Source organism: Gymnoscopelus braueri (assembly GCF_963280865.1).
Source record: "Gymnoscopelus braueri genome assembly, chromosome: 8".
In the NCBI taxonomy this organism is placed as follows: Eukaryota; Metazoa; Chordata; class Actinopteri; order Myctophiformes; family Myctophidae; genus Gymnoscopelus; species Gymnoscopelus braueri.
In genome coordinates, this window is record NC_137609.1 from 46,268,779 (window position 1) to 46,292,266 (window position 23,488).

The following is a 23,488-nucleotide window of genomic DNA, read 5'->3' on the forward strand; positions in this document are numbered from 1 at the left end:
CCCAAATAATGGGCGTAGGGCGAGATCACCGCACCTTTCGGCATTTATCAATATATCCTGACGTGGGCTTCATCCTACCATACGCTGAGATCTCACGTCTGGTCGAGACCTTGTTGACGTTGGCTGCGCCCGTTTATTCCATTCTAGACCTGCGGAGCAGCATTGTCTGACTGTCTGACAGGCATCTGGACACATAATCCACTCCTAAATGTATATCTACACTAATAATTAATCCCTGTGAAAATATAACATTTTATAAAGTAATTTAAACAAACTGCTTTAACAGTCATTCAGTTGCATTGGCTATTTTAAAATAGCAGATCTGCAAGCTCAAAAACGGGTCGCATCGCGACACGTTGTGAGCTTGTAGATCTGCTATTTTCAAAATATACGAGCGCTTTTGCGTCGGGACTCAGGAGTCCCGCGTTCGGGACTGCCGACGATCTTTTCATGGACAGTGAGGTGTACAAACTTACAGTAGCTTGTCCTATGTTATGGAGTTATGTCATAGAGAGTTTTGAAGACTACAACCTGACTGGGTTAAGGATATAAACCCGATGCTCCAATCTCTTATTAACGGGACGGACCGAAACCACTGCCGTCTCACGGGGAATATCCTACATGACTGCTTGTGCACTGCTCGGTATGGGTTAAATAAATTAATATACAAACGTATTCCATTCATGGCGATGTGATTGGTATCATAATATGTCATTCATGTAGGCTACAAGCCTACGTGACAAAGATTGTACCGCTACGGTAGGGATTACAATACATGAAAAACACAGCTGGGCGGGCGTGTGTGTGTGTGTGTGTGTGTGTGTGTGTGTGAGAGAGAGAGAGAGAGAGAGAGAGAGAGAGAGAGAGAGAGACAGGGGGGCGTGTGCGTGTGCGTGTGTGGCGAGGCAGGCGGGGGAAACTCTTTCTCATTGGCTTTTGATGTCTTTGGTCGTATTCTGGTCCTTCTTCATGTCGTAAAATCGGGGCGTTTTGAGAATATTTAAGGGCGTGTTATTTAAATGACGCTAGGTTCCAGCCGTGACATTTATCAAGCCTGGGACCAAATGTAGGCTCGGATCAGCTGTGTAGGATTCGTTGATAAATGTGACTTCGACGTTGGTGTACGGCCGAATATATGGAAAAATATAAGCCGGTTTATAAACTGCGTTGATAAATGAGGGCGACGATATACAACTAATGTGAACATAATTTGCCTGAAAAGTTCCAGCCGTTTTGCCTGCATGCAGTAGTGAATCTTCAAATCTTCAATCAAATCATTGACAACATCGATGTAACATTGATATATTGACCGGGCCTAAATCTTTTATCTTCTTCTTTCACGCCTTGAGTAGTAGCGACTGAACCAGTCGCTAGCGTACTCTCTTAAACGTAGGTAGTCGGAATGCATCGTTGGGGCAGCTGAGGATAGAGCAGTTGAGGGCGGCTGATATGCTGGAACACCAGGTGAACTGGATGTCTGCTGTGGCAAAGGGTCACTATTTGACTCTTGGCTGGTCGTTGAGCAAGACGGATCATTTTGGAGATCTGAGTATGCAGGTGGAAAACTGCTAGTAATAGTGCTTGGGGCGCCTGAACCTGAGGGTACAGAAGAGGGTCTGATAGGGACAACAAGTGGAGGGGAGTCATTGTGGGTTGGTTCCCCAAAGCCCTGTGGCTGATAGGGTGGAGGGATATCATTGCATGTTGGTCCTTCAAAACCCTGTGGCTGATAGGGTGGAGGGATGTCATTGTGGGTTGGTTCCACGACTCCGAATGGTAGAGGGACAGGCTTAAGGCCAGCAGGTAGCATGACCACTTGGAACTTGACCTCTGGATCAACAGCAGAATTGATGTCCAACTCAAAATACGCCTTTAAATGGTAACGCAATGAGATGATGCCACAGTTGTCGATGGTCTGGCTCTGGCCTTTAGGAATCAACAGCTGACTCGTGATCGTTGTGCTTGTATTGGGTTTAATAGTCTCCTCCACCGCTCTGCACACCTCCTCTTTATTGCAGCTGGTTTGGCCTTCGGCACGATAGACCACGCTCTGAACAAGTTTGAATATGGGCTTCGTGTCCTTTGATGAGGAATTGTTGACTTTGGCCACAACAGTCATTTTGGCACCTGGACAACAAGTGCTTTTGTCAACAGAAGCCTTCATTTGGACCCATTCTTCAGTCCCGAGCTCTTTTCCCACCGAACCAACCATAGGTTCGATTACAGATGTTGGAGTGGCCCTATGAACAAAGGTTAACTCGTGGCTCATGACACTATCAAACCCTCTAATCGCTTTGGTGACCTTGGCCTCCAACATGTAGACAATCTTTCCATGCAACCCTTTGAAGGACGGTGGCACATTTCCTGGTATTTTGAAGCTGAAAGGGTAGGCATATTTCCCTTCACGAAGTACAGTCTCAAACATGCTTTCTGGAATTAAAAACTCTTTGAGTTTGAAATATCTTTTGTGTGAACAGTACAATTGTTTATTAGACGTCCAACTCACAATGGCATCCCCTTTCAGTTTGATGAAAACTTTTCTAATTGGGGTTTCTTTCTCCAACTTGAAGGTAACTCTCCCTGTGACCTGATCACCTGCTGAAAAGGTCCTCTCCTTGTTGAGAGCAATATAGGTTACACTAAGATCTTTCACAAATACCATGGGTCCCTTTAGGAAGTACAGTCTCTTCTAAACTTTCTGGAATTAAAAAGTGTCCATGTGGTGTTATTAAGTGAAAGACTATTCGGATGCGTGTGCATTTCTTCAACCTGCAGCCTGCGGTGTCAGTCATCTGTGTCGTCTCTGTTATATCTATGACGTATGACTCCATATTCGGGCAAGGTTTCAGCCCAATCAGTGCCTCATTGTTTTCCATTATAACATTTGAACTTACATTACAAAAGTTTAAAACATTATGTGAAAATAAAATCATTTGTAGAGGTACTTACTACTTTGGACTACTGTGTGCACAAGAAACTTGGCGCTGATTGTTTCAGCAGTTTGCAAGATTACCTCCTGCAGATCTGGCCTCCTGACCAGGAGCTAGTGCTTCCGCAAATTGGTGTTTTTCAGCAGATGACAAAGAACTTCAGTTGAATCTTTTTCATCTAAAATGTGTTAATGCCACAGTCACAATCCTGAAATACCAGGGTATGATTTACATAAATGTCAGAGCTTAAATCGGCATGTAAACATATGAAATAATGTATAAACGCAATCATTACTCAGAAGCATGTCGAATTAGCGCTAGCCCTGCCAGCATTATGCAAACTAACTTTCTGTTTCTCCGTGTTCCATACCTTAGTGTTGTGAAAGAAAACACAAGTCCTTTGGTGCATGTAAAATGTAAATCACAAAGAAAAATTTATTAACCACAAAATAATTACAAATAACCGCTTGTTTTTAGTGGAAAAATAGCCTCCTGAGCGACTAGTTCCAGCAGGGGGGCGGAGGCGAATGGTAGATCTCAAACAGCGTAAAAGAACAAAGAGAGCCCTGCAGACAAAAGCAATGTAACAAACCGCTACAAGCATGATGGGAGATATCTTACCATGAAAGGATGGTGCGTTGACTGCCTGTGAAGCAGAAATCTCTGTTCTGTTAGTTTCAGTTTAGTTCAGTTCTGTAAGCTGTAGTTACAAAACTATTTACTCAATCTAATTAACCAATATCTATCTCGTTCTTTTGCTGATTCTCTGATTTCATGACATGATTTTTAAGTACTATCTCCCGGTCAAAACCAGCCAAATAGTGTACTCTGATAGGGTAGATGAAGTAAGTTATGTTACCATGGAGATGCGTGAGACCACATTCACTTCCTTGTTTACACTTTGTGGGAGACGCTATCGGCAACTCGCACACTGTATGAATCCTCAAATCATTGACAACATTGATGTAACATTGATATATTGACCGGGCCTAAATCTTTTATCTTCTTCTTTCACGCCTTGAGTAGCGACTGAACCAGTCGCTAGCGTACTCTCTTAAACGTAGGTAGTCGGAATGCATCGTTGGGGCAGCCGAGGATAGAGCAGTTGAGGGCGGCTGATATGCTGGAACACCAGGTGAACTGGATGTCTGCTGTGGCAAAGGGTCACTATTTGACTCTTGGCTGGTCGTTGAGCAAGACGGATCATTTTGGAGATCCGAGTATGCACGTGGAAAACTGCTAGTAATAGTGCTTGGGGCGCCTGAACCTGAGGGTACAGAAGAGGGTCTGATAGGGACAACAAGTGGAGGGGAGTCATTGTGGGTTGGTTCCCCAAAGCCCTGTGGCTGATAGGGGGGAGGGATATCATTGCATGTTGGTCCTTCAAAACCCTGTGGCTTATAGGGTGGAGGGATGTCATTGTGGGTTGGTTCCACGACTCCGAATGGTAGAGGGACAGGCTTAAGGCCAGCAGGTAGCATGACCACTTGGAACTTGACCTCTGGATCAACAGCAGAATTGATGTCCAACTCAAAATACGCCTTTAAATGGTAACGCAATGAGATGATGCCACAGTTGTCGATGGTCTGGCTCTGGCCTTTAGGAATCAACAGCTGACTCGTGATCGTTGTGCTTGTATTGGGTTTAATAGTCTTCCCCACCGCTCTGCACACTTCCTCTTTTCTGCAGCTGGTTTGGCCTTCGGCACGATATACCACGCTCCGAACAAGTTTGAATATGGGCTTCGTGTCCTTTGATGAGGAATTGTTGACTTTGGCCACAACAGTCATTTTGGCACCTGGACAACAAGTGCTTTTGTCAACAGAAGCCTTCATTTGGACCCATTCTTCAGTCCAGAGCTCTTTTCCCACCGAACCAACCAGAGGTTCGATTACAGATGTTGGAGTGGCCCTATGAACAAAGGTTAACTCGTGGCTCATGACACTATCAAACCAGCTAATCCCCCTGACCTTGGCCTCCAACATGTAGACAATCTTTCCATGCAACCCTTTGAAGGACGGTGGCACATTTCCTGGTATTTTGAAGCTGAAAGGGTAGGCATGTTTCCCTTTACGAAGTACAGTCTCAAATATGCTTTCTGGAATTAAAAACTCTTTGAGTTTGAAATATCTTTTGTGTGAACGGTACAATTGTTTATTAGTCGTCCAACTCACAATGGCGTCCCCTTTCAGTTTGATGAAAACTTTTCTAATTGGGGTTTCTTTCTTCAACTTGAAGGTAACTCTCCCTGTGACCTGATCACCTGCTGAAAAGGTCCTCTTCTTGTTGAGAGCAATATAACTTACACTAAGATTTTTCACCATTGGGTCCCTTTAGGAAGTACAGTCTCTTCTAACCCTTTCTGGAATTAAAAAGTGTCCATGTGGTGTTATTAAGTGAAAGTCTATTCGGATGCATGTGCATTTCTTCAACCTGCAGCCTGCGGTGTCAGTCATCTGTGTCGTCTCTGTTATATCTATGACGTATGACTCCATATTCGGCCAAGGTTTCAGCCCAATCAGTGCCTCATTGTTTTCCATTATAACATTTTAACTTACATTACAAAAGTTTAAAACATTTTGCGAGAATAAAATCATTTGAAGAGGTACTTACTACTTTGGACTACTGTGTGCACAAGAAACTTGGCGCTGATTGTTTCAGCAGTTTGCAAGATTACCTCCTGCAGAGCTATGGCGTAAAAAAGATTCCACTCAGTAGAATGCATACCTCCACCAACACTATGCAATTGTCAAGATACTAGACACTTGTCACATCGCCGATTCGTACCGATATGCCCATACATGGGCATATATGTTTGGAACACAGTTCTTATATGCCGCTATATTATACAAGTCTATGAACCTTTCAGAATGGAGGAAAAACCGTGACCCAGGTAGGATATGTAAATTACGTCAGACTTCAGTGCTCTATAGCCGAGGACCCAAGGGAGTGTAGAGTGGGAAGTCAGTCGGATCGGTGGTTGTACAGGAAATATCAATATGACATCATAGTACCGAGATCAGTCTGGCCTGGACACCATATTTGGGCATGACTAACACGGAACTCCATGTATAGGCATAAAAGGGACATCAACAAAGAGTGTGAACATAATAAGTCTGACATGTTCCAAGGCTTTTAGTGACCTGAGGCTAGAATGCAACAAGGAGCCAATAAACACAATCATGGAAGTGTTTGAAGAAAGACTTGTTCAGGCCACAATTCCTCCTGAACAGGAGGACGTTCTGGGTGTTGAGTCTCAAAAGATTCAAGCCGCAGCCTTCACTCAATCTTTCGTGAGGAACAGTATGCGTAGCAGGACACCTCAGCAAGTCAGCAAAACGTTTGATCGCCAGGCTGTGGTCCTGCAGCGTGCCAGACCCCAACGGAAGGACAAAAAGAGGACTAGCAAGAAAGTCAAAGGGCTTAACGCCAGACAGAAGAGGGAGATGAAGGTCTTCCAGATCAAACCTGAGCACCAGAGGTATGAACTTTTCCTACCTCTTCATGACCTATGGAAACAATACATCATCGAATTGTGTAATGGATTGAAACCGGAGAGCAATCTACAGTTGGTTCAGCAGAAGCTTTTGAAGGCAGACTTGCATGGTGCAATTCTCACCGTAGCGCGGTCCAAATGCCCATCATATGTGGGCACAACAGGGATTCTGGTCCAGGAATTCAAGCACGTGTTCAAAATCATCACCCAAGAGGACAAACTAAAGGTTATCCCCAAGAGGAACAGCGCGTTCGCAGTGGAAGTCAACGGCTTTGTCTTCCACATTCACGGGAGCAATTTCGAACACAGCGCTAGTGAACGCTCAGCTAAGAAGTTTAAAGTCAAAGGGACTGCTGACTTGTAATGCCAGTGACTTGGCAGCGTGACGGAAGTGGATTGTGATCGTTGATGATGATATGTAGATGGTCACTAAAGCAAAAGGAAAAGGCACCACTGTGGCCGTGAAGCAGCATAGACATGTGATGATGATGGGTGCTGTCAACTGATGCTACACACATAATTGTTTTGTCAACAAAACATTCTGTAAATTAGCTTTTTGGTTTTGTGTTACTTTAAAGTTTCCAACACGCATTTTCTGTTTGAAATCAAACACAAGGTTTAAGTTCAGTTATTTGTATTGGTACATTTATTGGTACATTGGAGACAAATGTTTGAGAGAGAGCTGCCCAACATTGCTCAACTTAAATAGGATTGGTGGTGTCATGTGGCCGACATCATTGGGCATATTCATTGTCTTTCTTTGAGGATTATGTATCATTTAAACAGCTCATTTAGATGTGTAAATGAGCTTGTAAATGAATCCAAGATTGTTTAATGATTCCCTTGCATCAAGGTCACCCTTCTGTAGTACATACTGATCTAGGTGTGAATTGAACACCCTATATAAGCAGTTGGGTTTAGAACTTAAAGGAAGAGGTGAGGCCATGTGCTGATACAAACCAGTTTGATTTTTGTTTGTATTATCTTAGGCTTGAGTCGTATAGGAGCTACTGAGCTCGTTTTCATGTTTCATGTTTGTTCTTCAAACTGTAAATATTCACCTTTTGCTACAACCACTTCCTCCTGAATCGGCCTTCCTAAGACACACAGGCGAAGTATTTCCACAGTAACTAAGTACATTTTACTCAAGTATTTTACTTAAGTATAATTTTGAGGTACTTTTACTTTACTTGAGTATTTCCATTTTTCAATACCTTAACTACAATTATTTGACAGCTATAGTTACAAGTTACTTGTAACTAGATTATTACATTTTGGTTATTATCATTACAAAACATACATTAACTTCGGCTTTATACTTCGGCTATTAAAGAATTGCTGATCTACAAGCTCACAACGCGTGTTGTGAGCTTGTAGATCTGCTATTTTCGATTTTCTTTTTAGTATAACTTTAAGTATATGTTTATGCCAATATTTATGTCGTTTTACTGAAGTAAATTTTGAATGCAGGACTTTTACTTGTAACAGTTAAGTAGAATTCTAGTTATTCTACGTTGTGGTATTGCTACTTTTAGAAGAAAAAAAAAATCCCACCAGTGCTTGCATGATGGCCACATATCTGGGTCATTTCACCATCTTGGCACCGGATTAGGCAGCTCCACTGCCAGCATTGCATTGTGTCGTGCTACCTTCTCGGCAGGGCGTGTTCAAGAGCACAGTCAGAGAGAGTGCACCGCTCTGAAAAATGTAGAGCATTGGGGGGGAAAGTGTCTGAATACAGTTCCAGGCCTGGTGGTAACTCCTCCACCCGCATCGGGTGACACGCTGACAAATTGAAGACCTGAACGCTACGACAGGAGGAGACTGGGGAGGTGGAGGGTGTTTGTACACTGTCGAGCTGTCATTTGTGGTAGCAGTGAGAGTGAGTGTGCTTAAATAGACCACATAGTTGTTCCGATTTTCTTATCCAGGGTAACCTACAAGTGCGAAATCAAAGTAAATGTCATTGAACCCTACAACGAAACCTTCAACGTTAACAAACGACTAAAGGTAAATAGTCACATAAGTAATAGTCACAAAGAGAGCAACGTAGTGTTTCAAATAAACTAGGATACCAGCAAAACATCCAACCTAGCATCTGTCTTTAAAAAACATGCTATCTAAATAAATAAGATAATGGCCGTATTATGAGCGTGAAACCAGCTCCATTTCCGTGCCTGCCTGAACTACCCAATGCTGCCTTGCTTTTGTTTAGGTACACCGAACCCCTTAGAGCAGTGTTTCCCAAACACTGGGTTGGGACCCATTTTTGGGCCGCTGACCCATTTGATGGGTCAAAAATGTGAAAGAATGTCTTTTTTCACATTGCGTAAATGTTATATTTTTTATTATTTCAAAACTTTTCAAAAACAATTAGTAAAGTAAAATAAAATCCATAATCTTAAAGTCATGGCACGTTTATTATTTCATAAAACTTTAAGCAAAGGAAACATTATAAAAGGTCATTTGATCAAAAATAAAAAGAGCTGAAAATAGCAGATTGTGTAGATCGGCAATTTTCTCTATTTATATAGTATGTATCTTTTATTTATTTTTTTGAGTTTGGGTCCCGGGGATACACCAAATGTATCTTTTGGGTCTCGAGTAGACATTTTGGGAACCCCTGCCTTGCTTGACGTAAGCGTCAAGCAACTTAGGATGAATGCAAAATCCACAGTTTTATCCCTATGGGGGTTGAAATCTTCTGTGATAAAAATGGAATCGGTTGTTCCCATCCGCAGGGCGCGTATGAGCAGTCACTGAATGGTTGGATGAACATGAATAGAATGCATCACGCCATGGATGACTTACTGTTACCTCAAGCTAGCTGGTTACTAAGGAGATTCTGGAGCAGCGTCTGAGACAACATATCGTTGCTGTCGGGCAGAAACCTTTTATCTCCATTTTCTAACTTTTTGTGTTTTTTTTGTAAATTAACGCCCTACTTGATCATACTACAGCGTTACACAAAAGCATCAAAAGTAGCAGATCCGCAAAGCTCGAAATGTGGCCCGAAGCGACGCGTTTTCAGCTTGTCGATCTGCTACTTCTGCTATTTTTGAATTTTGAAATCCTGAAAATGAACAGTTTTGGACATATGAGGTTTCCACCCGACAGAGACGATATACTATAACAAGTATCCATCAGAATGACAAATAATGTCTGATTAATGTTACATTCCTCCATAACAAGACAAGTTACATTGTACACTGTCCATTGAAGCTGTTCTGGCAGCTTGTGGTGCCCTAGCCCCCCTGTTCACTTTCTGCAGCCATTTTCCTTTGGCATTGAACTTATACTGTTGATTAACATCAAAAGCGGCAAAGAAACACACCTGGGAGTTCAAATCCTCCCGGCACCAGCATCTCTCTTGCTGTGCAAGATGATTATTTGATGATTGTATGTGTTTTTCGCTATAGCCTTGTAATTTTGTTTGTTTTGTTTTTGGCTGGACCAACGTAGGCCAGCCCAATAGACAGACGTGTTACTGACTGACTATAGTCTCGCGCAGCCAGACAACTATTCCACAATCTCCGAACGCTTTATAGAGTTTGGAACTACCCCTCCCGAAAGCCGAAATAGGAAGCTGTCATCATTTCCGTTCACGAAAAATATATTAAAAAATATCTTATATTTTTTAATTCCCATTTCTGCTAGGCAACAAGCTATATGCTTGCAGTAGGACAAATTTACGCAACATCAAAGATGAAACGGAAGTGGGTTGGGGTCGGGCATCCGCTTTACCCCCAGGATAGTTTTCAGAGCTTCCGTTAGTGCCCCGCTGCGAGCTTGTACAGCTGCTTTTTTACCAGCATGCAATGCGGGTCTACAAAGAGACTCAGCACTAGTCATTTCTCGACATATTCTCGACATGTTTTCGATCATTGGCTGTAAAAAGAAGCATCTAAGAAAAATACAAAATCGAAAAAAAAACACTTTGAACATTTTTGAACAATTCCACCAAGTGTTTGAGGTGCCTGTTTCACCCACTTCCGGGGGGCGGAGCCAAAATCCGAGCCCGAAGTATTTGTTCGTAGACCCCCACTTAGGGGGGGTAGAAAAAGTTTCGGAGCGATTCGGGCACTTTTCATTTAACATTGGGTTTGCCATCAATAATGTTTGTGACATCATAAACATTTCCATTCTGAGATCGCCTGTTCAGACACGCCCATTCTGGAAATCCATGTAATGAGAAGGAATGACTGAATTAAAAAAAAAAACATTTTTTTGGGTACAAGAGACACTGGGGACCCCAAAAAATACAAAAAACCAAGAAAAAAGTGATTTTCATGGTGTAGACCCTTTAAAAAATATCTTATATTTTTTAATTCCCATTTCTGCTAGGCAACAAGCTATATGCTTGCAGTAGGACAAATGTACGCAACATCAAAGATGAAACGGAAGTGGGGGGGGGGTCGGGCATCCGCTTTACCCCCAGGATAGTTTTCAGAGCTTCCGTTAGTGCCCCGCTGCGAGCTTGTACAGCTGCTTTTTTTACCAGCATGCAATGCGGGTCTACAAAGAGACTCAGCACTAGTCATTTCTCGACATATTCTCGACATGTTTTCGATCATTGGCTGTCCTTTAAGCCAATGGGGATACTTTCCCATACTCTGAACGGGCGGTCTCGTCCTCCCCAAGCTATGGTACTAGACACGCCTCTCGCCTCTAGGGCAACTATAGACGAATCCACAGACGCGCTGCCTGTAGGCGGCCATTGCTTGCGGTGTCGCGGTGCGGAGCGTTGACACCGCAGCTATGGCTGCCTACAGGCAGCGCGTCTGTGGATTCGTCTATTACACGCCTGCCGTTGGTTCAAATCACCGTGACACAGAGTAATATATAGGACAAAATGTAAGTAAAGTACTTGGGTAAACGTACTTAGTTACTTTACACCTCTGCATACGGGCTGCGTAGCGTCCGTTCGCCATGCTGGTTTACATGACTGAGTCATGTCTTGTTTGAAAATGTTATTTATTATAGCACAAATCTTCTCTTCCAGGATCCCTGGCACAAACCGCGGCCAAATATATATCAATTTTCGGGGTCCTTTAGAAGGCATTTGTAGAATCGGCCAGGTCTTAATGGGTTAAGTGACAGCATTGGATTAGACATATTGACAAAAAAAGATTGATAAGACATTATAAATCACTTGTCAAAGCAAATATGGGCCAAGGAAATATGTCCTTGCCCTAGGAGTCCTATCTAAAGTAACAGGAGGCCTTTCACATGGAGGATCAGCAGAATGCACATCCAAAATGTTTGTTATGACTCGCGCTGTAAATGTCAAGCAGTATAGAGCCATAAAATGTGTGATAGACCATTTTACTGCCCCAGACACTAGCCCTGGCCGGCCCTCCAGCCCCTGGCTGTCACACAGTGCTTACTCATGAGTGCCTGTTGTTGGATCCCTGTGGATTAACCCATTAACCCTTTAAGGCCGGGAAGGAAACGCATGTGTGTCATTTTAAGGTTTCTTTGGCTATTAAAAAATAGCAGATATACAAGCTCATAGCGCGGCACCGAGTGATCTATGAGCTTGTAGATCTGCAATTTTTAGAAAAATCGTGTCCCTAATATTTTTAGATGGGAGGGGGTCCGCGGACAAATACATATTATTTTGGGGGTCCTTGACAGAAAAAGTTTGAAAACCATTGATAATAATAATGAGAAACATTATTATTATTAAGTAAAAAAAAATATGAAAAGAAACTTTATGAAAAAAAAACTGTTAGGATTTACAAGACATTTGTAAAATTTTGAGTGAATTTGTAAAAAGATTTGAGTTAAAAACTTTCGCTTTAAAAAAGTATATATATATTCAAACTAGAGATTTGCACACATTTTCACGATAAAAAAAAAAGCAGATCTACAAGCTCATAGCGCGGCACTCGCGCTATGAGCTTGTATATCTGCTATTTTTATATAGCCAAATAAATCTTAAAATGACACACAAATGCGTTCCCGGTCTTAAAGGGTTAAGACCTGAGGCCCAGTCTACAAAATGCCTTCTAAATCAGTGGTTCTCAAACTTTTTTGTGCCAAGGACCCCCAAAATGATATGTATTTGGCCGCGGACCCCCATCTGAATATGTTTTGTGCCAGGGACCCACCCAGAAGCAAAGATTTGAGTTACAAATGTTCCGATTTAAAAAATATATATATTCAAAGGTTTGCACACATTTTCACGATTTTTCAAAAATAGCCAAAGTATAAAAGGTTAAAGTGGTTAAAATCTGAACATGTTTTGTGCCAGGGACCCCCTGTGTTAAAAAAAAAAAGAGAAAAAATCTAAAATGTTCAAACACAAAATAATAGCAGATGTACAAGCTCGCAGCGCGGAATTAAGTGACATGCGGTGAGCTTGTAGATCTCCTATTTTTTAGAACCACTGTTCTAAAAGTTTTCTGAAAAACGTATGTTGCTATATATAGCCTACTGTAGCTAAAATGACACAGATGCTTTCCCGGTTTTGATGGATTAAAGACACCTTCTCTACTTGAAAGGTACCTTGAGAGATTGATTTGCAACGACACGAATCAAATCGCCTTGTCTTTGCTGCGCTAAATAATTCATGAACTCTGCAATTTACTATTACAGAGTGTCATTTGCTTCGTTATAATTCTCTTTAAAATCAAATCTGTTTATCCACCATAGAACAGATTATAACAGAAGACAGCAGCCTACAAAACACTCAGTAGAGACTGAAATAACAAACATCCACAGATAATTACAATAGTTAATATTTGTTCATTCAAGATAATAATAATAATAATAATAACTTTATTGCCCATGACCGTGATAGAAAATTATCTGTGGTTAGGGTCTCCCGAACAACATTTTGTGTGGAATAATCCATGATTATGAAAGATAACTGTGTATTATTATTGGTGCAACTGCAATGTGCTTTTATTGTCCTGCAGGAGTTAGCAAACATGTACTGTTTGAGGTGAGCCTAGTGGTACAGAGTGGGCAGAGGCAGGCTCCCTGCTGTGCTCCTGAGCTTCAAAGACTTCTTGCATACCAGAGACAATAGGCCTTTGTGTGGAAGATAGGGAACAGGTCTCGCTATCAGGTGGGGGATTTCTAAACAAAAGAGATAGCAACTCCGAGCGGGGGGCTCTGAAGAGAGTGTGACAGGAAGCGGCAGGCAATCGCAAGGCTTTGTGGGTAAACAGAACTTCCGGTTGCTTGAACCTCCCTGAAGGAGGGCACTGTGTGAGAAGTTTATAAAGGAGCCTGTCTAGGGACAGACTTCAGATTCGATAAGTAACTGGCCATGGGTTGTCCCTCGAATATGGGTTCTTGAGTGACCCATTGATCATCTGGAAAGAGAGTGGAAAGTCAATAGTAAGTAAAGCATTGTAAATGATTGTATGTTTGATGTGTTCATAATGGGATGAAGTCATATCTTAATACTGTGAATGTTCTGTGCTTGTTTTCTCTCTTTCCAGGTTTTATTACCTATTTACCTAAATGTATTGTATGTGTTATTAGTAAAATAAATCACCTTAAAAGACATTTGGTACGAGTAATGCCTTAGACTCCACTCCTCTCTCTGCCCTTTCATTTGGGCTTAGTAACCGTTGTTTAACTCTGCACAAAGCAGAAAACTAGGTTGGCTATAAAAGTGAACAGTAATAAAACTACTCTTATGCCCCCGGAGGAGGCATTTTGAGTCAAAGTAGAATTACCTAGATTAAACTGTAGTGTCTCTTAAGAGAGACATCTATGAGTTAAGTTGATTACCGTGTTATCATAGGTATAACACAGTAATAAAACTACTGAAAGTCTCCGGAGGAAACTTATCTGAGTTTAGTAATTGGAACTCTGCTTGTTACATGGTAATAAGACTGTAGTGTCCTCGTGGGGGGCATCTTAGAGTTAATAAGCGAATGACACTGTGTTTGAACTCCGCTTATTACAGAGTTATTAAACTATTAATGCCTCTGTGGGAGGCTTTTCTGAGTTTAAAGCGTTTAATTACGCATTTATTAAACTAGGCTGGTTTTGAATAAGGCCTTCAGAGTTTAAGTATTAATTACCTAGTCATTAAACTAATAGATTCTCTTAGAGTTTAAGTGTTACACAGTAATTAAACCACTAGTGTGTCTGAGAGGGACAACTAGTGTTGGATGAATCACTTGGAAAAGTTATAACCCGTGGTAGCCTATGTAATAGCTAGATAAGTATTAGGCCCTTGAAGCGGATGGTATGATTGAGTGATTTTTGTGTGGTTGTAAAGATATGACACACTAAAAGTAATTGAATTATGCGTGTTATATAAAGAAATAACAGTATAAAAACTCCTATAGCCATAGGAATGAAAACACACTGTCTCTTTAAGATGAGAAGTGAGTTGTAACAAAATAAAATACTTATTAGCCTGGTTATGGGACAGGTTTAATATAGGTTTTGTCAGCACCAAAGGGGTCGGTGTGGGACAAAGAGTCTCCAACAGTCACAGCACAAAAGAGAGTCATCGAATCCACGAAGGACGGAGGAGCTGTTGCTTGAAAAGGACAGCTACTATTGTCGAGACCGTACGGGCGCTACCGTGAGGAGGCTACCGGGAAGAGAACCAACCAGGTGCTATGAACAAAGCCCTACAGTTTGCGAAAACTGTGGAGAAAAGACTGTAGATTTGAGGATGCTGCGTGCTAACAGATTCTATTGTCTGAGCTAAGGATAAGGAGCTGAGGGAGAAGCTAGAAGCTAACCACAGGTTATGTAGCTATAGGCTACCGTTAAAAAGTTTAGCGTACCAATAAGAGGGTTTAGAGATAAAGCTATCCGACCTGAGAGCTACCTTTAGCGTGGCTAGCTAAGCTAAGCAGTTCTATTGTCTAGCATATTAGTGCTAGCTGCTAGCTAACTGCCATTATTGACAGAGAGGTGATTGTTGCCCCTGACCTGGGTGGTGGGGAAATACAATTAGCATTCTCTTTGTTTACCTGGGAGACAGAAAGTCTGTCCCCCCTTTGTTTACTGATAAGGGTTGGGGGAGGATTCTGCCAGTGTAATACACTGTTTAACCAGACTTGATGATAGACTGATACTGTGAGTAACTAGATGATTAGTGTACAAGAACAGGGGATCAATGGTAATCATTGTGGGTTAAATACTAGAATGTACATTGGTAGAGCAAAATATATCCTATCCAGTATTAATTAACAAAATTAACTAATGTAAGTAGACCATTAAAAGGCTTCTTGCGTGGAATGCTGATAGGGTGGGAGGCTATTTTACAGGTTAAACACAGTGTTAATTAATTATTGTTGTTATATAGCTAAAGGCTGAAACAACACTGTTACTTGCTAAAAATAACTGACGATTACTGTCACAGCCCATTGAATTAAGACTAACTAACAGACCTTATACCCAAAGAGGGGAGATGGAAGTGTTAGCTGAGTTAATAGGGAAGTGTGAAGCAGCTCAAGCAGTTTTTAGGAGGGAAGTAAAGTTTATTGTCCTGCTGGATTTACCAAAAGAAAGGGCGGTAAGGGAGCTAAGAGCCGAATTAGCTAGATTCCTTAAGGTTGTTACATATTCTATCGCCATACTAGAAATTGATGAAGAAAGTTCATCTGAGATCTGCAGGATGCAAAATGACTGTTGCCAAGAGTATGACGAAACATTGAAGCAGGTCTGGTTTGAAGCGGCCCAGGAAGAATATGGGTCCCGCTTCACACATCCCAAAGTGAGTGAACTCCCTGCTGTGAGGGAGGGATATCTCCTCATGACGACACGCTGGGAAAGCGCAGGGGACGTCGCTTCCAACCCACTCTTCACGACAGAGGGACCAGAGGACGTCGCTACCAACCCACTCTTCACGAGGGTGTCAGAGGACGCCACTGCTGCGACGGACGACGCCGCCAGCCCACTCAACACAGAGGGGTGCCAGCAACTGGAGGTCACTGAACCAGGAGGGACCCCATTCCACGCTGCGATCGAGGAAGCAGCTGCAAAGGTGCCACTGGTGATCGATGGAGCTGGACCGGGGGAAGCAGACCACGCTGCAGAGGGGGGTAGGAATGTCACACCTACAGATGGATCAGCTGGGCCAGCAGTCCTCAGAGTGAAACCAGATGACATCACTATTGCTCCAGGGGGAGGTGAGAAAATGACTCCCACTATGCAAGCTGCTGAACCAGCAGCTGCTGCCACGGAGGTCATAGATGACATCACTACTGATCCAGAGGGAGGGGACAACGGAGAGACCCCATTCCACGCTGAAGAGGGAGGAGACCACGCCGGGGAGGTTCCAGACGGAGCCAACGTCGCAGATGAGCAGACCGCCAGGGAGGCCGCTTCAATGGACGTCGCCACGGCGGTGAAAGTCTTCACCAATCCACTCAACGCAGAGGAGAAGCACGTCGACGCTACCACACCAGGGCGAAGGACCAGCCAACCGGGGGGTCCATCCAAGCGCCTGTCTCACAAAGGTGGGAGGAGACCAGCTACCAGCGGACCGGTGGCGTTCGAGAAGGAAGCCGAGTCGCCTGGCAAGGGTGGCGTTCGCTCCAAGCTCCCGTCTAAGAAAGGTGGCAGGCAGATGGCCCAAAGCAGACCAGTCAGGCCTGTCAAGGGTGGCGTTCGCTCCAAACGCCCGTATAACCAAGGTGGCAGGAGGCAAGCCGGAGGCAGATCGGTCGGGTCTGTCCGAAAACGGGGACTGGGCGCCAGACCAGCTCCCCCAAAACCCCTCAGAAAGAAGTCTGAGTGGATAAATCTTGGCATCCGTGCGCCTGCTCGGAAAGAGAGGGGCGGATTGCAACGTCGGGTCCTTACAGTTCTGACCGCCAAAATCCAGGCAAAGAAAGTGCTTTATTTTGGTGGGGCTGTAACTACAAAAAAGAAGGTGAAGATTAAAGAGACAGCTGCAGAGGAGATCCACCCAGAGGGCGCCGCGGGGGACGTGACGGTCGAAGTAGAGACGCCTACGGAGAACGCCGAGGGGAAGACCGACACCAATTCACACACCGACATCACACCAGTGCAGAGCGTCATGGCACCACCTAAGAAAGGTGGCCTTTGCCCCGAGCCTGTGGCCCTGTTGGGCCAAGGTGGGAGGTCAGTAGCAACGAGAGCCAGACCAGTCGAGCCTGAAGCCCTGTTGGGCCAAGGTGGGAGGTCAGTAGCGACAAGAGCCAGACCAGTCAAATGCGATTGTGCAAACAGCAAGCCTCTTGACCTCCTGAAAAAATGCAAATGTGAAACCTGCAAGCCACGTAAACCCTTCGCACCAGCCCGGTGGGTCGTGGGGAAATTGCGAGGGAAGAAGGAAAAGTTGAAGCAGAAAGTCACTGTCCCACCACAGTCATCAGCGCGGGCTGGTGGTGGGATTGCAGTTCCACTGGTGGCTGGTGGTGCCAGCAAAGTGACACTGACAAACGAACAGGCTTGACTAACAGGTCTATCCAGTTAGTAGCTGTGAACAGTGGTACGCGGTGCGGACAATAAGCGAAAAAGATGCCAACGTGGTGTCTAAAAAATCGAAATGTCTTATTTGAGCGACTGTTTACTTAGGAATTTCGAGAGATATTGTGTAAATGAATGTATCATTTGTAGTGTTTACGATATTACCAGAAGAAATAACTTGCATAATGAAATGTATTAATTTACTGCCGACAATATGCCACTAAGTCAAAATGCAACAATAATTTGGAAGGTTCTTCCATAACAACAAAATTATTCAGTACTGATGTGGACTCATGATCTGAGCAATCAGGCCCTTTGGAATTACTAATTTGTTGATTGTATAAAAAGCATTTTGGGATGTGGACTAGAGGTTTAAATGCAGAGTGAAGTTTCTTAAAGGTAAGATTGTAGATCAGCCATTTTAAAATCCTTTAAAACCTTTAACCAAGTTACTATGTCAATTGTCATGGCAACATGCCCTAAATAGGACATTGACTTACTAGGGAAAAAAGTGGGAGAAGAAAAGTTTTCCAAAACAATTTGAATTCCTAAAAGTTTGAAAATGACAAATTGAGAAAGTTAAGTTGAACTGTAAATTATTCCAAAATATGGGTTTAGAGCCACTTAAAGACAATGTGTGATAATTGTGTTGAGAATGTAACCTGTATGAGTGTGGGATCAGAGCAGTTTACAGAGATGAAATCGAACTTTTCCGCCATACTTTAGCCAATTACTGACCTAAGCCATGATTTAAGAAGCCAAAAAAGCTCACAGTGAAAGGGTGGTAGTAGAGGTTGGTTGTGAGAGAACTGAACAGGGTTCAGTTATCACAGGTGGCAGGTGTGGAATAATCCATGATTATGAAAGATAACTGTGTATTATTATTGGTGCAACTGCAATGTGCTTTTATTGTCCTGCAGGAGTTAGCAAACATGTACTGTTTGAGGTGAGCCTAGTGGTACAGAGTGGGCAGAGGCAGGCTCCCTGCTGTGCTCCTGAGCTTCAAAGACTTCTTGCATACCAGAGACAATAGGCCTTTGTGTGGAAGATAGGGAACAGGTCTCGCTATCAGGTGGGGGATTTCTAAACAAAAGAGATAGCAACTCCGAGCGGGGGGCTCTGAAGAGAGTGTGACAGGAAGCGGCAGGCAATCGCAAGGCTTTGTGGGTAAACAGAACTTCCGGTTGCTTGAACCTCCCTGAAGGAGGGCACTGTGTGAGAAGTTTATAAAGGAGCCTGTCTAGGGACAGACTTCAGATTCGATAAGTAACTGGCCATGGGTTGTCCCTCGAATATGGGTTCTTGAGTGACCCATTGATCATCTGGAAAGAGAGTGGAAAGTCAATAGTAAGTAAAGCATTGTAAATGATTGTATGTTTGATGTGTTCATAATGGGATGAAGTCATATCTTAATACTGTGAATGTTCTGTGCTTGTTTTCTCTCTTTCCAGGTTTTATTACCTATTTACCTAAATGTATTGTATGTGTTATTAGTAAAATAAATCACCTTAAAAGACATTTGGTACGAGTAATGCCTTAGACTCCACTCCTCTCTCTGCCCTTTCATTTGGGCTTAGTAACCGTTGTTTAACTCTGCACAAAGCAGAAAACTAGGTTGGCTATAAAAGTGAACATTTTGTATTATTGTATAAAACTGAAAATTGACTAGGGCCTACATGTGGCACAAGCTGCTGTATTGAGCCACATATGAGACTATTTGTCTATTTGTCCTTAAAATGGATATTGCAGTGGGAATGGAATAGTTTTTTGTGAGTTATTTTCTGTACTGTATTCTGAAGCAGCACCCTAGTGGAGTAACTGAAAGGAGTGGGTGAAGGGGGTGTGAAGGGTCTTTGATAATGGAGTCTGCTTTTCTTTTTACTACATCATGCTTGTAAAGGTGTGAGACTTGGGTCTGAGTGGTGCCGGTGGTTTTCTGGTTGCTTGCTTGTTTGATGTTCCTTGGGAGTTTTTCTTTTCCTTCTTGCTTTTCTTTGAATGGATAAGTGGTGTACTGCTGTTAAAATGTCCTGATATTAAAACCCTTCAGTCCTCTTGAGGAGGAACTGGTGCTGTTGGGCCTTTTCGTAGACCACGTCCACATGTTGTGTGAAGGACCTGGACAGGTGGTGGTCAATCTCTTAAAGGTCTCGACCTGTTCCGCCACATGCCTTCATTTTCAAATCAAACATCCCAAGATATGACAGGAAAGTATTGTTCTTATTGCACCTACACTTATAACCTTATTTTTCAATCAAACGTAGCTTGTAATATCTTTTGTATGCTGTCAGATGTCCAGCTCCACGTCGTGTAGCCTGAAAGAGCGAGCCCTATCGATGGTCTTGAAGGGCCGATCCTCCAAACCCAGGCGGTTGGATTCCAGCGCCGCTTCCTATAGACCATATTCACACGGCGGCCATGTTGCTATTAAGTCAATGAAGTGCCACCCCGTTTCCACGGCAACGGGGTGGCACTTTCAATGTTAAATTCCAATATGGCCGCCGTGTGAATATGGTCTATTGCTTCAGCAATCTATGTCCCCGCCTCCCCTCCCCTCCCCCCCCGGCCTGTGCACGGAACACGCTGACGTCACCAAAGTTAGAGCGACGCCCCTCTACACTCTGATTGGTTAGGAGATAACAAGGTTCACTCCCACTCCGAAACCACCGTTCCTGCATGGTTCCCCCAGCCTTTTTTCTTTTGTAAAAAAAAAAAAAAGGCATGGGTTTCCGAGGCCAAACGTCGTGTAGCCAACCATGCCCTTGTCTCTCGTCGAAATAATGTAATATGCTACTTTGTACGCTTTAACTACATATATTACTGGGACCACGGCAGATATTTGCAGATGAAAACCTTCTACCCAGGAATTCACATTCCTACAAACACTAGCACCTGACTATCTCTCTAACAAACTTCCTGCAATTCTGCACTTTTGCCCATTGAAGGTCCCGCGGCCATATACTGGGTTTTGACCCATGTCTTGTTTTGACAGGAAACCAATGTCAGAGAGAAGGGAGACAGGAGTCATAAACTCAGGTCCTCATGACTCACAAGGAGAATGCGGTTCGTGCACTTACTGGTCGAGCCACCAGACACCCGATTATGTCACACAGCACTTGACCTTGATCCTGATCTTGACCTTTACTTACTTGGGGGCCACCTATTGATCCTTCCTTCAAAGTTTCATGAAAAAGGGTTGTAGAATTTGACATTGACCTTGATTGTGACCTTGACACTTTTTTTTTACGCCCAAAATGCAGCCTGTTAATCCTTCCCACCAAGTTTCATGAAAATGTGCCCATCCTATCCCCAATTATTTTGTTCACACACACATTGTGCTAGTTGAACTAGTGTGTTTCCTCAATCTACTCACACACGCACACGCACACGCACACGCACACGCGCACACACACACGCACACGCACTCACTCAGACAGGAGTGATTGCAATACCTACCCTCGCTGCGGGCAGGTTAATCAATCCCGAGGTAATAAGGGCAGATTGTGCTAACGTCCATCATCTTAATTTGATTATTCACAGTAACTATGATAATTTGTTCATGTAAACGTAGCTTGTGTCTTAATGTGCATGCGCGCGCGCACACACACACACACACACACACACACACACACACACACACACACACACACACACACACACACACACACACACACACACACACACACACACACACACACACACACACACAGACACACACTCTCTCACACCCACACACACACACACACACACGCACACACACGCACCATAGACTGAGATGAATTTCTCGCCGGTAACAAATGAAGTAATTACAATTAAACTAGTTAGTAATTAAACTAAACTAATCGATTGCATTTGCCACCGAGCAAAGCAAGGTACCGGGGCAAAGCCCCAGTCCCTATCATCACGTCCACTCCATCTCTCTCTCTCTCTCTCTCTCTCTCTCTCTCTCTCTCTCTCTCTCTCTCTCTCTCTCTCGCTCTCTCTCTCTCTCTCTCTCCCATGTTCCTGGCCCATCCCTCTGTTCCATGCTGAGCCTCCCTTCTCTCAACGCGTGACGTCAAATCCAGGCTCCCCGACCGACCCACTCCCCCCCCCCCCTCCACCCCTTCTACCCCCCCCCCTACCCCAGCAGCTGCAGTAAGCCGCAGTAAACCCATCATCTCTCTCTTTCTCTCCCCCTCTCTCTCTCTCTCTCTCTCTCTCTCTCTCTCTGTTTGGCTCTTTCTCTTCTGTATAAAGCCTGATATATACTTCGTCGTATACAGACAATAGCCGATCTACAAGCTTGTGCACTCCTACATTCAGCCACAGACCAAGCCCTTGCAGGGATGGTAGTTACTGTATGTCCACAAAGGGCAGGGAGATATATCCTGGCTATAACCATAATAGTACTTTTTATCTACATATCGTTGTTGTCGGGCAGAAAACCTCCTATCTCCATATTCTGACTTTTTGTGTTTTTTTCTTTTTCGTAAATGAACGCCCTACTTGATCACACCACAGCGTCACCCAAAAGCATCTAAAGTAACAGATCCGCAAGCTCGAAACCGCGACGCGTTTGGAGCTTGTAGATCTGCTACTTTTGCTATTTTTTGCTATCCTGAAAAGTGACAGTTTTGGAACATATGAGGTTTCCACCCGACAGAGACGATACAGCATTCCTAAGGCACATGTTACAAAAACACTTCCGACAGCAAACAAAAAAACTAACCCCACCCAAAAATCCCCCCCCAATGAAATAAATTAGAATAAATTGTACGGTTTGCTGCAAGTGCAGGTTTTTAATCCCCCCCCCCCCCCCCTCAGGCCTTTCATTTTCTCACGACGCTATGACCTCACTGATGATGCGTTGCTGGCAGTAAGGGAGGGAGGGGGGGGGCTCCCTACCTCCCTCCATTGGCTGCCTATATGGGCTTTGCCTCCGTCTCACGCCAGCCAATGAGGGCTCCCTACCTCGGCATCCGCCCCCGCGCTCACGAGAACGCAAAGCACAGTGATGGAATGTGCGAGCCCCGGGGAGAGAGAGAGGAGCGAGACAGAGAGATGAGAGAGAGAGAGAGAGAGAGAGAGAGGGAGAGAGAGAGAGAGAGAGAGGTTTCTATGAATGGATACAGCGGAGGTGTGTCTCTCGGCTGGGGGAGGAGGGAGGGGGGGGGTCGATGACGAAAGCGTGCGCGTGCTTCTCTCTTCCATCATCTGCTCTGGTGTTTCTCTTTTTCTCTCTGCATCCATGTTTCATAAAGGCTACAGTATGTGGGTACGCAGTTGGCACGACAGAAATGACGCATTTCTCAACCTTTTTGGGTTTTTTTTTTCCGGTTTGAAAACTTGTCACTTTTGTCATGCCGACAAAGCAGCCGTTAACCTCCCACGGTTTCTCTCACTCTATCTGTCTCTATCTCTCTCTCTCTCTCTCTCTCTGTCTGTCTGTCTGTCTCTCTCTCTTTGTCTCTCTCCCCAGGGATCCCCTCCTTATTTCACTCTCTACAGTCGACACAGAATCTCTCATCTACAAGCTCACAAGCTTGTAGATGAGAGCTTGTAGATCTGCTATTTTCACTACTTTTGTGCGACACTCTTGTTTGTATGATGAAGATACAAGGTTTCCGCAGCAACCATATGAGATGTCTTTGAGTGGCCT

The 23,488-nt window shown here is 43.8% G+C and overlaps 3 protein-coding genes across 3 annotated transcripts in view; all 3 read left to right on the plus strand.

Annotated features, from left to right (window-relative positions):
- pom121 (POM121 transmembrane nucleoporin) overlaps positions 1 to 23,488 on the plus strand; it is a 357,082-nt gene that overhangs the window by 65,631 nt on the left and 267,963 nt on the right. The window lies entirely within an intron of this gene.
- The window catches only part of ppm1e (protein phosphatase, Mg2+/Mn2+ dependent, 1E), an 87,009-nt gene that overhangs the window by 40,141 nt on the left and 23,380 nt on the right, over positions 1 to 23,488 (plus strand). The gene's annotated exons all lie outside the window — the stretch shown is intronic.
- On the plus strand, positions 6,113 to 6,790 carry LOC308090063 (ribonuclease P protein subunit p29-like; the record flags this gene model as incomplete). Its single annotated transcript, XM_080435094.1, has 1 exon — positions 6,113 to 6,790. The coding sequence occupies one exon, from the start codon at positions 6,113 to 6,115 to the stop codon at positions 6,788 to 6,790; it is 678 nt and encodes a 225-aa protein (XP_080291220.1).